At 35.8% G+C, this 12,356-nt stretch overlaps 1 protein-coding gene and 1 long non-coding RNA gene across 4 annotated transcripts in view; one reads left to right on the plus strand and one right to left on the minus strand.

The window, feature by feature from the left end:
- Window positions 1-8,257, plus strand: part of LOC128851838 (uncharacterized) — a 35,656-nt gene extending 27,399 nt beyond the window's left edge. The window contains exon 3 of the long non-coding RNA XR_008449342.1: window positions 8,115-8,257. This is a non-coding gene — a long non-coding RNA (uncharacterized LOC128851838). The remainder of the gene's footprint in view (window positions 1-8,114) is intronic.
- KCNK2 (potassium two pore domain channel subfamily K member 2) overlaps window positions 1-12,356 on the minus strand; it is a 129,775-nt gene that overhangs the window by 106,039 nt on the left and 11,380 nt on the right. For 2 of the 3 annotated variants that reach the window (XM_054063728.1, XM_054063729.1), the window contains exon 2: window positions 277-470. The exons of the other annotated variant lie outside the window; for it this stretch is intronic. In XM_054063728.1, coding sequence (XP_053919703.1) covers window positions 277-310 — 34 coding nt within the window. In that variant the 5' untranslated portion in view covers window positions 311-470. The remainder of the gene's footprint in view (window positions 1-276; window positions 471-12,356) is intronic. 3 annotated transcript variants of the gene reach the window in all.

Here is a 12,356-nt window from a genome sequence, read left to right on the forward strand (position 1 = left end):
TTATATTATTCAGATACAGCAAATCTTCAATACATACAAGCGTTGTGTTTAAACAGACCTTACTACAAAAACATAGTTTCAAAAGAAAGGTCATTAACTAAAATAAGACATTGTTGTTTAGAACAGACAGATATGTCATTGAGGCATTTTTTCTTGTCTAACTGCTAAACAATTAATCCAATTCTACATTCTAGTCCACCATCTCAAGTTATGGAAACTGATTAAAACTCTATAGTTTCATTAAGTTAAATATTTGTCTATAGTAGTGGTACTTACAGTAAAAATTATGTCTTGCTTGTGGGTTCCTCATTTGGTGATGTAATATTCAGAAGTCACCATGCTTTTGTTCTAAGATAAAGCATTTCCTTTATGGCTCTCTTCAGGGAGTCTTCTGAACAAGTCATTTCGTCATTACAGATTCTCTTCCGAAGTATGCGTATGTCCACTTTCTGTATTTCCTGTCCCAAATACTCAATGTACACATGTAAAGTAAACTAGTTAGTTACAAATTCTGATACATGACATTTATATCATTTTTTTTATGGCTTCATAGTACTTTACAAAGTGTTGAACACTTTAGAAACCTGAACAAAAATTACCCAGAGTCCCTTAAATGATTCAATAATTGTATCTCAAATGTTCCAGGTTTTAAGAGGCCACAGCTTCTTTACTATAGATGAATAGAAAAAAAATAAGTGTTCCTATTAATTCTTCCTTTCTTAAGCATTATTCATGTGAAACATGCATATGCAGCATGCAATGTAATTGCTGCTGAAAGATTTCCAGTATGCTTTAAAGAGTCAGGTGTGCCTTAAAGTATACAATTTGCTCCATTATTTAAAGGAGGAAGATTTGCATTGCTCCGATTTCTTTTTTAATTTATGAGTTTCCAACATAGCAGTCACAAACAAGAATCTTTTCTCAACTGTATCAATAATTATTGATAAGCACAAGTGAGAAGGGAATAATATAATCTTTACAGGGTGTGATTTTTTTCTGTATTTTTGTTTTAAATTTAATTCTTCATGTCTCCTGTATACACTCTTCCTCTCTTTGGGCCACAGCACTATGATTATGCAATTATAAATTTTGAAAAAGGAGCCTGAGTTGTTTAGTTCCCTACCTTCAGTTTCCCAGATTTGCCAAGTTCAGATGTCAATGATTTGAGCCATGCTGTTTATATTTTTTCTGAATTCCTTAAAAAAAGTTATTCTATATCCTAGAAAATCATATCACATAGGAATCTTACACAGAAAACGTGGCCTATTAGTTCTAATATCTGTGAAAATGCAGTCACTGTAGTCACTTAGCACAGTAAACAAAATTATTTTAAGTAATGTTGTGACATGGTAGACTTATAACCTTATTTTTAAATTTCTGATATTTCAATTTAAATATTTGAAAATATGGGGAGGAGTTAAGAGAATGAATATAACTATCTCTCTTAACCATTCGGTAATCCACTTTTAAATATATCCATCCTCAATCAAAGGAACGTTATCTTCAGTCTGGCTTGATCCTTGGGACTTTAAATTGTAGCTATGCTCAATTTCCAACTCACTACTTATAATCCCAGTTCTTTCATGGCCAATAGAAGAACTCTGTAGACAAAAAGAAAAAAACTGGTTTTGAGGGCTGTGTTACTGAGAACTCATTCCTATTCTTGTTTAAGTGAAAAGAAACTTTTAGGAATTTCACAGATAATGTGGGCCCAGACTCTGGAAACAGACCCATGTGTGGTAGCATTGAAGTAATTATAGTGCTTGTGGCCAGTCGTATGGTGTCATTGCTTAAGATTTTTGTAGAACCTCTAAATATGGAGATGTGCTGAATGTGAGTCCCTCTGACAGATACTTCAATAGTATAATTTACCTAACTTTCAGAACTTTATACTAGGAGGTCTAAAATGGCTAATATTTTCCTTAAAGCCCTGATATCTAAAGTCAGGCAAATATTTTAGAACATCACATTTTTTATTTGATTTCTTGATCTTTCATTTTCAGTGAGGAGCTGGAAATATGAGTTGTAGTTGACAAAGACCAAATAAAATAAGACCATAGTAATATTTTTATTCACTTTAAAACTTTATACTTATCATGACCCTAACAGCAAAGCTGTTGGACAGCTATGATGAAGACGTAGATGTGAGTTCAAGAAAAATCTGCCTTGCAGCAAGACTTAACTATGCATTATTTGTTAAAAAATCACTAGTGTAAAGAATTACTTAAATTAGAGAATGTTTGCTATTTTTATTCATTTTATGTACAGGATCCCAGCTACTCTTTAAGCAACTGCTTACAGTAACAATTCCAACAGATAATGCGGCTCTGCTCCCATTTAATTTCTTGACAGTTTCTTTTGATCTAGATTTCTGTGTCGCTGTGAAAAAAAAAAAATAACCAACAACCAAACCCTGCTTGAATGCTGCCACCTAAGAACTAACAAAAATCAGTCACACAGAAAACCAAGCCTCAGGAATTTGGGATAAAAATTAGTAAGAGGTTCTTAGAACTATAGGAAGCAAAGACTATCAAAGCTAGCCAAACACTGTGAGCTGAAAGAATAAATTATCAATAAAGATTTTCTACATACCATGTGTTTTGGCTCTGCTTCTGATTGGATTGCTTGGATTTTTTTCTACAGGCAAAACCACTGTCCTGCTATGCATGTCTACGGAAACACTTTCAGATGATCAATTATCTTTATTTAGGTCATTTTTGATTATTTGGTTATTGCACAAGCATACAAGTTGCTTGTTCTCATTTCCCATTTCTTTAAGTTTTGTAAGTTTTTTCTGTGAGCAGTTGCCACAATTCTCTGTAAATCTGGTGTGTCTGCACTTGGATACTGACAATAAGTAGGAATGTATGAAATGAATTTGCTTAATATGATTCAGTTAATGAAGATCTTCAAGTGCAAATCCAGAGTAGGGAAAGAGTCAGACTGTATGAATCAGAGACTAATTAACAGGTTTTTATGGAATTCCTAGAGGAATGGGAACTCTGCTGGGTTGTCTTCTGAGAATTAGGGCTGATCGAGTTATCTTTTCTTTGATAAAGTAATGCAAGCTCATTTGTAGTCCAATATTATGCAGCCATCACTCTGAAATCATGTCTCTCACAATCTTCAATGTATAGTCACTTGAATTTTCTAGAGACTGAAAAAACGTTACATCTAGTAGATCTTCAATTATTGCCATTTTGTCCTCAGTGCTTATTTTGCTCCTTTCTTTTCCCTATCATCTTCTCTTCAACCTTGTCTGCAAAAAATGTTTTTTTCAGGACCTCTTTGGTCTCTGCTGTAGAACACACTTACATTAGATGGCCCAGAAGTTCTTAGTGTCAAATAGGGCAATTTTAGATTAGAAAAGAACAGTAATAATAAGTTCCGTGTTTATCTGCTTTATGAGATGGTTTGTACTTTTTTTTGCTTAATTCCACATTTTATTTATTTGTAAGTTTTTTTCCTGAGTTGATTTCAGTTTGCAGTTGTGAACATATTCCAAAAAAATCTCGAATTGTACCTTTCGACCTTGTTCAAGAATACTGTCAAACACTCAAAATGATTCTACCTTATTCCCCTTTTCCATCATTAATCAATGTTTCTCTTTTTGGTGGAATTTTAGACTAAGAAGGTATAGTCAGTTTTGAAGACAAAAAACACATCATCTCTCACTCTCATGCAATGCGTATGCATAATAATCTATGCTTTTGAGCGTAGTAGTAATATATGCAGCAATATAGGCCTAACCTTGGAATAGACCCCAGAAGCATTTTCCCTGATGTGTCAGAGAATATTTCACTGTGTTATACCAGCTGAAAGAAGACAACACAAGAAAACAGTCAAATATTCAAATGCCTTTTCGGTCTTGTACCGTCAGACATAAACCTGTTGACATTTTGTAGCAAATAAGACAAATTACTCAAATTGCCATTCTCTGAAGTCATAAAAGATTTTCCTGTTTACAAAGTTCAACAAAGTTCAGATGCTTGTCTCACACCCAAGGCATGGAAAGCTACTAAAAAAGAGAAGCAGGAAACACTTGTCCTTTTTGACATCGCGAGACAGTTAGCAACAGCCAGTTACTATAAATGCCAGGCTAAAGACATCCCTTTACTTCCTTATCTGGAGTAACTGACCTCAATTCCCAGTATTAGAAAATGAGCCAGCTCCAAATATGGCCCAGGTTCAAAGCCAGTGCACGGGGACAAAGATGCCCCAAGGGCAGGGGTGGTTGCCCTTGCAGGCTTCAAGCTCAGCACCCATGAGCACGTGAAGTTGCTCACTCAAAGTTTCACCTCATGAGCACTCAATCCATTTCAGAGGGAAAAAAAAAAAATCAATGCTCAAACATCTTCCTAAAGCCTCTCCCACTTGCACCAGAAGGTATGTCCTTTTTCTGCTTCAACACAAAATCAAGCAGATGAGCTTCAAGCATTGCTGGAATTGATTTTAACTAAACTGTCTGTCTGTCCTGAAACAGCAGGAGGACTGCTTCCATGCTGCTTTAGAGTGAATCAGCATTAAGTAATCTATTGTTTCCTACCTCTTATCTTCTAGCTGTAAGTTCTCATGCCAGAGATAATTCCTGAAAGTAGCTCTATAGATTGGCTGTGAACCTGCTAATCCATGAAACGTATAGGCAAATTTAGCATTTTAGCATGCAAACCCTAAATGAACTTGGGTAAATAAAGTGGTGGTGCACTCTTTGAATCTGTAGCTGTCTTTATTTAAATACTGAATATTTTCCTTATTTAAAGACATCAACTCCCTTGTCCTGTGAAGTTGTAACTTTGCTAAACATAAAAAAAGTGATGTTTTATATTTTCATAGCACATGTGCCATTTATAGGTATAAGGAAAAAGCGCACAATTGAAAGAGTGACATCATTATGTTATTAGCAAAATATATAAAGTAAGTATTTTTTCTTATAAAATCTTATCAGATTAATTCCATTCCTTTTGAAATCTAAGGCAAAACAGCACTTTGGAAAATTCCCATACAGCTCTTCAGAGACAGAAATAGAAACTATCTTTCTAAATAAAAATTCATCTATTTTCAAAGATATAAGAATCCTATCTAACCAATCCTCTATATTCTTTACAGGTTCCATAATGCCTCTCTATTCAATATTATACCATTTTACTGAGGTAGTATTGACTCTCTTGTATTCCACATATACAAATACCTGGGCAAAATAAGGTACCTTAATTCTGCCAGAACTGGAAGAATTAGGGATAAACCTGCTCCTGTTCTATACTTCAGTCCCTGAATTACACATTAATTACAGAAAAGTCATGCAAGGACTACAAAATGCTGATCTGCTGATACTGTTGGAGGGTAAGAGTTTCAATATATGTACCTTCAACAGCATCCCGTGCTTAACTGTACTAGTGGCACCATTGATTTAATGTATAATTAAAGTGTTTGAGCTGATGACATTTTTTAAAAATATTTTTGAAGGTACATAGAAGTATACATATGTGTTGGCTTGAAAATGTTGTTAGACAACAGGAACATCATACTGCAGTGATACTCAACCGTAATTGCAATGATAGTAAAAGACGAATGCAAAACTGAAGAGAAAATCCTTTTCACTCAGTGTGACAAGAATGTACAAGATCAAAGTCAATTAAACATATATGTGACTATTTTTTATGTAAAAGAATTATGTGCTTGTTATAAAAGTTACAAAAGGAATTAAATAATTTGTAGCAATTCTTAATAAAATTTCTCTTTGCTAATATCTGAGATGAGGACTAATACAAAAAGTGTGAAAAAGCCACAGGACTAAGGATGAATACGAATAAATAGCACAAGAATGCAATAAAAGAGTCAGAAAGTCTAGAAAGGAAAATAGAGTTTTAAAAGCAATCTTTGATTTAAAAAAAAAAAAGTAACCAGGAAAAGTTCTATTAATACTTTAAGTGAAAAACAAAGGAAAGTACAGATAGATTACTTCATGAGGGAAGAGCAAACAACAAATGACTTAGAGAAGGTTGAGGTCCAAGGTAATAAAGTAGATAACACAATTAATATAGTTTCAGTTTTAACACAGTCTTACCTTGCTAAGCTGGATTTCCCCCCGAGAAGAAGATGCCCTTTTTCTGTGTGGAAAATCTACATAGCTGTGAGGTAACTATATTGGCAGTCATAAAGTTGGTGTTAAAATAACTTTTATGCTATAGCCATGAAAATGTCTCAGAAGGAAAAATGAACAACTGTGGCTATTTTACAGAGAGTAGTGTGGCATACAGATGTATTTGGGTTTTAAGGAAAGGATAGGAGTATGACAACAATTTGTGCATGTAAGAAAAGCACTCTCATCTCGAATGATATTGCATCCGTCTTAGAAATAAATGGCTTCTTAGCCAACATTTAGGCGAAGGAATGAGTGTTGATGAAAACAGCTGCCAATTTGGAGGAGAGAATAGAGCATTAAGTGGGAGAAACTTGGGAAACCAACAATCCCATTTTGTCCTGTTTTGGTCTGGTGCAACAGCTCTTAGCTGTTTACTGCATTCATTTTTTCTTGTAAGATCCTCCTCCTCCAAAGAACACAGAAAGAGCCTTTCCTTAAGCAGCTCATCCCTTCATACATGCTTGCAAACTGCCAACTTCAGCCCAACCAAAGACGGATTATAAGAGCTAGGTTCTGTTCCTCCTGGATGAGCAGAACAAGATGAATGCTGTCTGCAGCTAGATCTGCAGTAACTCACTGTGCCCAACAGGTCTGTAGAGACAGGAATAATTTGAAGACTGTGAGAAAATCTCATTGGAAAGAGACAGAATAACTCAATATCCCTAGCATGAAAATGGAGTTATTTACTGTCACTTTTCAGAAAATTACTACAACTTTTTTCAATTATGCAACAGCACACAAGTGTTAGAAAATATGAGTGATTTTGTATACTTGAGGCAGATGGATAGCTGCTGTGTCAGAGAAAAAAAAAACAGGGCTGCATGTTAGAAAAACAATATCCCATAAGTTAATATTTAAATATTTATATATCAAATAGGTGACACCAGACACTCAAACATCTTGCACTTGTTGTTTGCATTAGATTAAGCTGGTTTGCTTAACAATGGGAATGTGGCATTAGGAAATTATAATGAGCCTTTTTGATGACTCTGACTGCCATCCGGGTAGCATCTCTGGAGCAACAACAGCTTCATAAGTTGTTCATCTCCCCACCACCCACTCAGTATTTATGCCATAAGGCTCAAATCTACTTCGGTATCATAGAGAGATAAGAAATCTTAACCAAGACATAAACAACACATGAATTAGTTGAAACAGGAGCTAGTCTAATAGTTACATTTCAGTTTCATTGCTGCTGGGCAGTACATTCTGGATGGTGTGAGTGCTGTGAACATCTCCAGCTGCCTTCAACTGAAGGAAGGCAAAAGCTTCAGAGTCCTTTAGAAAGACCAACACTAGTGGCTCTCTCAGCAACAGCATTTAGAAAATCCAAGCCTGCAAATTGCCTATTGTTAAGATATAACTACTATATTAATGGACAGCCATTACAGATTTACCTCAGTCTTTCTAATGATTTCATAACTATGAGGAACAAAATTATTTCTGTTTCCCATGGAGTACGTGTCAGATTTAATGGCCTGACAGATAAATAAGAACTGAGCTGCTATATCCATACTACCATTCAGTATCCATCAATAACAAAATGTTCTCCATTGCACTTAAACAGAGGGCATTAGAGATCTTCAGATCATAATCCAAAATGTAGTGTAACCTTTGCCCAGAAGGAAAAGGAGTAAAGAGAAATATTTCCAGTCATTTCTATACAAACTATAGAGAATCACAGCTTAATGGTGAATCTGCTTAAATCTCTACCCAGACTGCTTGAAAGGATAGGTACTTCAAATTCCCATGGGTTTACAGACAACTGGGCTGTGATAGACATAGTTTCAACAAATAAATTGTTGAAAGCATGGATTTCTTTCTATGATAAGACCCCAAGGTGCTGCTGACTGGTATGCTTGCGGAAGGAAAGAGAGAATTTATTCTTCTCCAATTGACCAGGTAAGGGAAGAGTGGTGCCAAAAATAAATCTTGTTCCTGCTTCATCCTGTCTTGTTTGTTTGTTACATAGTCAAGAAAAGGTCTTATGAGGATATGGAGGTGTCCTACTCCTGTGCCACATAAACATAGAATTCAAGGCTACCAACAATACAGACGAAGATGAATACAAGAGAGGACTCCATCTCTACTGCATGGAACGCAGGAACTTGGAAAAGCAAGCTGAAGGCAGGGCAGGAAAACTGCTGAAGCTTTCCTGTCTTTTGTCTAACACAGAGCCTTTATAAGCTAAGGCAGTTGTGATTATCTCATGGTAGGCTGGGGACTATGTTGAGATTATGTATATGTATATGTATATGTATATGTATATGTATATGTATATGTATATGTATGTAAACAAATTCAACTCAAATATTCTTGCCACCATCTATGGTAAGGAACAGTTAACCTGATTCCAGCCTTAGCCTCAATGACTAACTTTTGCAACAGAAATAAAAATTATTTTCCATGTTGCTGGAGAGTTTTGCAGCAGCTCTGTCACAACACAAGGCACAAGAAAAAAAAATGATCTTCAACTTCTTTTAGCCTGTACCTTCCCCCTGGTGTGGAAATTGCATCTATCTGGCCTTCCTTCTCACCAGCCTGTTATTTTACATGTTTTTTCTGCATTTCATCCAAATGTTGCCACATTACCAAAACAAAATAGAAAATCTTCACACATTTTCCTAAATCCACTTGAAGGCACTAAATGCAACAATATGATAAAATGGTACCTATTACATTACATTAAAAATCCAAGCACCTAAAAGCATGAAAATGAATAATTAAGAACATCAATCTGCCACTCACATCACAGCCACATTATGCCTATTTCATTGTAATGCCATTTACTGTCACACCTTGACTGTTTTTTAAAAGTATACTTTTATTTTCTTGATGTCAGTGGCTAAATTTGCTCACTGAAAAGAAAGGGATCTGGATGGAAGGTACATAGAAACAGAGGGAGAAAAAAAGGAAACATTACTCAGCTTTTAGAAATAGGTTGCTTTGAATATTGCTCCTTGGCTTTTACTGATGTCTAATGGGGAAAAAAAGACAAGAGGCACATTAACTTGAACCCATATAGCAATGAAGGTCTAACAGAATCAGAAAAAGTAAGCACAAAACACAAAGACCATCAAATGCAGGATGCTCATTTAGTCCAGAGATAGCACTGCTACAGAACAGCTGCTCTAGCAAAGACTTTCCAAACTTGCAAACAAATGACCATCCTCACCACTAAATCACAGCATTTTCCACCCAGTTTCTATTGCACCTAAGCAGTCAAGTCATCTTTCTTGGAAAGTGGAGTGAAACATCTGTCATCATTTCATTTGAGGTCATCCAAAACAGAAAATTTAATCTGACCTCTTTTATGTAGGAAGCTGTTCTTCAACTAGACCTGCCTGAAATTTTTACATAAAAATATAAAAGAGTTTGACTAAGCATTCATACAGATATGTAGAATGCAAGAACATCAGTCATCTCTTGTTTTTAAACTGACAAGAGACGTGTTGTAGTGCTGAACATGGAAAACACATTTCAAAACTGCATTTGCAAGTCTGAATTCTACAATTTCACATTCAGGAATTGGGATAAAATCTGAAACCATGCTCTTTTCCAAGTCCATGCCAACTGTTCCATTCACATCACCTTTTTTAGAATGTCACCGACATATCCATTTAACCCAGAGACTGAAACTTTGGGGCTGAATTTTGCACATTTGCCTTTGCATAGCCTTTTTTATTTGTTTCTGTTTAAGCAGAACTCCTCACAGAGAGAGCCTGCTCATGTTATTGGAACCATCATCCTGAAGGGAGACAAGCACAGCTGTGAACAGATTCAGGTAGTATGTGGATAAATGCATGAGGGAGCTGAAACCTGAAGATGGATTTCACAAGCTTAAAGAGAATAGATCAAATTGAATTATTCATCCAGCTCCAAACCTTGATTAAATCCATAGCTGGTGGCTGAGGGCTCAAGCCAACACAGATTTACAACTGAATAAAATTTAGTACCAGCAACGGTTCCATCAGTAGTGTTTGCAGAGCAGACTGCAATTTCCTCTTCTCTCATTTTTGAGATATGCTTGGTTAATATCTCATTATCTAGTTTGTGAAAGGGAGGGAAGGAAGAGGACTTACATTTTTCTAACCTGCAGTTTGAAGACAATAGATACCTCTTTGCTTAACAAAAAGAGAGTTTTCTATAAAATTGTATTTAATTTTTTTTGTAATAATACAGGTGTAAAAAATTAGGCAATATTTAAAGCTATGTTTTTAAGATAATGTTAACTAACAGTCAATGAATATGCATAGTTTATTTACATTATTAAAGTTGTGATGGGAGCAGGCAGAACTTACTTTCTGTCTTTAAGGTGGCCACATCCCAATAGTGGCTATTTGCAACTGTTGAATTATTAGATCATGACCATTGCAAGAACCAAGATATCTTGACTTCATCAGTCAATACTCTAATGTGATTCAGAAAGTCATGTGTCCCTGTCTCATCTAAATCCCACAGAAATATAAATGTTGTACAAGTAGACCTGATAAAATCAAGCTGCTTTCATGGTCTATTTCTAATGCTCAAGGCAGACTGCTGCTGGTGCACCAAGCATAAATTCAATCATATCAAATGGTTCTTGAAAGATACAGCTTGTTGTTTATGTTCTGCCTATCAAGAGTTTCACTAAGAGAAGCTATGTGCTGATGAATTGTCAGGGCTTTGCAGGCTTACTTTTATTCTGATGACTATTTCTTCTGAAGTCTAGTCCATCAAACTGGAGGAGTAAGATGCAGCAGAATACCCTGCAAAGCACCAAGATTTCTGTACCAGCAGAGTGTATGCATATATGTAATTCATACTGAAATGACATTTGGCATATCATATGCTTTCCTGTGTTGTTGGGGGCACAGAATAAACCAAATGGAGGCATATTTGTTTTGCATTTTTCAACACAGAAAATAGAAAATGTCAGACTTATGCACAGAGCTTTACAAAGGATAAGTTTCTCTAGTGTGATTCTCCTATTTACATTTGTTTTTCTGTTAGCAGAATTATATTTGCTTGAATGGAATCACTCTTGATTTACTCAAATGTGAGAACAATTCCTGATTCCTATGTCTGCTTCAAATCAGCACTGTTGTGATACTCCCAGTTCCTTCAATACTTTATGATTTTCAAAAGATATCCTGGTCTTCAAAAAATTGGTCTTCTTTAAGCTGTTTTATCTTGGTCAAGGTCCAAGCTTCAGGTGATTTGTGTTGCTAATATTAACTCATTTAAAAATAAGTCTTTGTACATTTTTTCAGCTCATAACCTTTCTTAATATAATCGCTATAATTGCACTTTAGCAAGAGCACTTGGATGCTTGAGAAAAATACTGTATTAAATCTATGATAAAGTAGCAACTGAGCAATTATATGCTGGAAGGGGAAAAAAATCACCAGCAACCGACATTACAAAGGTTGCAAAGTGCCTTGATGAGCTGACTGTGGCTCTCTGATTGATGAACAGCAGTAGATACGCACAAAAGAGCGTGGGTGCCTCAAGCATGTCTCTGCCTTCAGTGAAGTCAGAGAAAAGGGAAAACAAATTGCTTCACAGAAACCCACTCTCTTGCCTGGACTGATAAGCATGAAAAATAAATAGTATACATTAAACAAAACTAAGACAGTATATGCCATCATATATATACTATGTTTCAGCATATTCATCCAACTTAATCCCTTGTGCTATTTCTTTGGAGCTATTTAACACAGGGCGAATGTGGCTCACTATTCACTTGTGTTCTGATCTGAATCAAATTAGTGACAATAGCTGTGTGAAAATTTAGGACTGAGATCCAGAAGTGAGCAAAGAGATTACTACAAGTAGCAGAAAACATGTAGTCCCAATGACAGAAGACACCAACAATGACATACGCTCCCTCTGCAAATCCAAAGTCTTTGCAGAGGTAAGTACCCCATCTATTTCCTGGACTCCATGGGACAACCAGGTGTCAATCCCACAAAACTTAAGCCATTACAAATGTGGAAAAAAAAAATCATACAAATTCAGCAGGGAAAGAGAGCCGTGAGAATATGCAGATCACAAGAATGGCAGTAAAACTCCTCTCTTTTTGCAATATCTGTATACATCAGTGCCCACACTTCAAAACACTCCCTAAAAGCATTCCTTAGAAACAGCATGAGCATCTGCAGCTCACCCCAGTATTCACAACTGGTGGTTTTTAAGGGCTACATGGCAAATATAACTACAAACTTTCCCCATT

The sequence above is a fragment of the Cuculus canorus genome, chromosome 3 (assembly GCF_017976375.1).
Source record: "Cuculus canorus isolate bCucCan1 chromosome 3, bCucCan1.pri, whole genome shotgun sequence".
Classification (NCBI taxonomy): domain Eukaryota; kingdom Metazoa; phylum Chordata; class Aves; order Cuculiformes; family Cuculidae; genus Cuculus; species Cuculus canorus.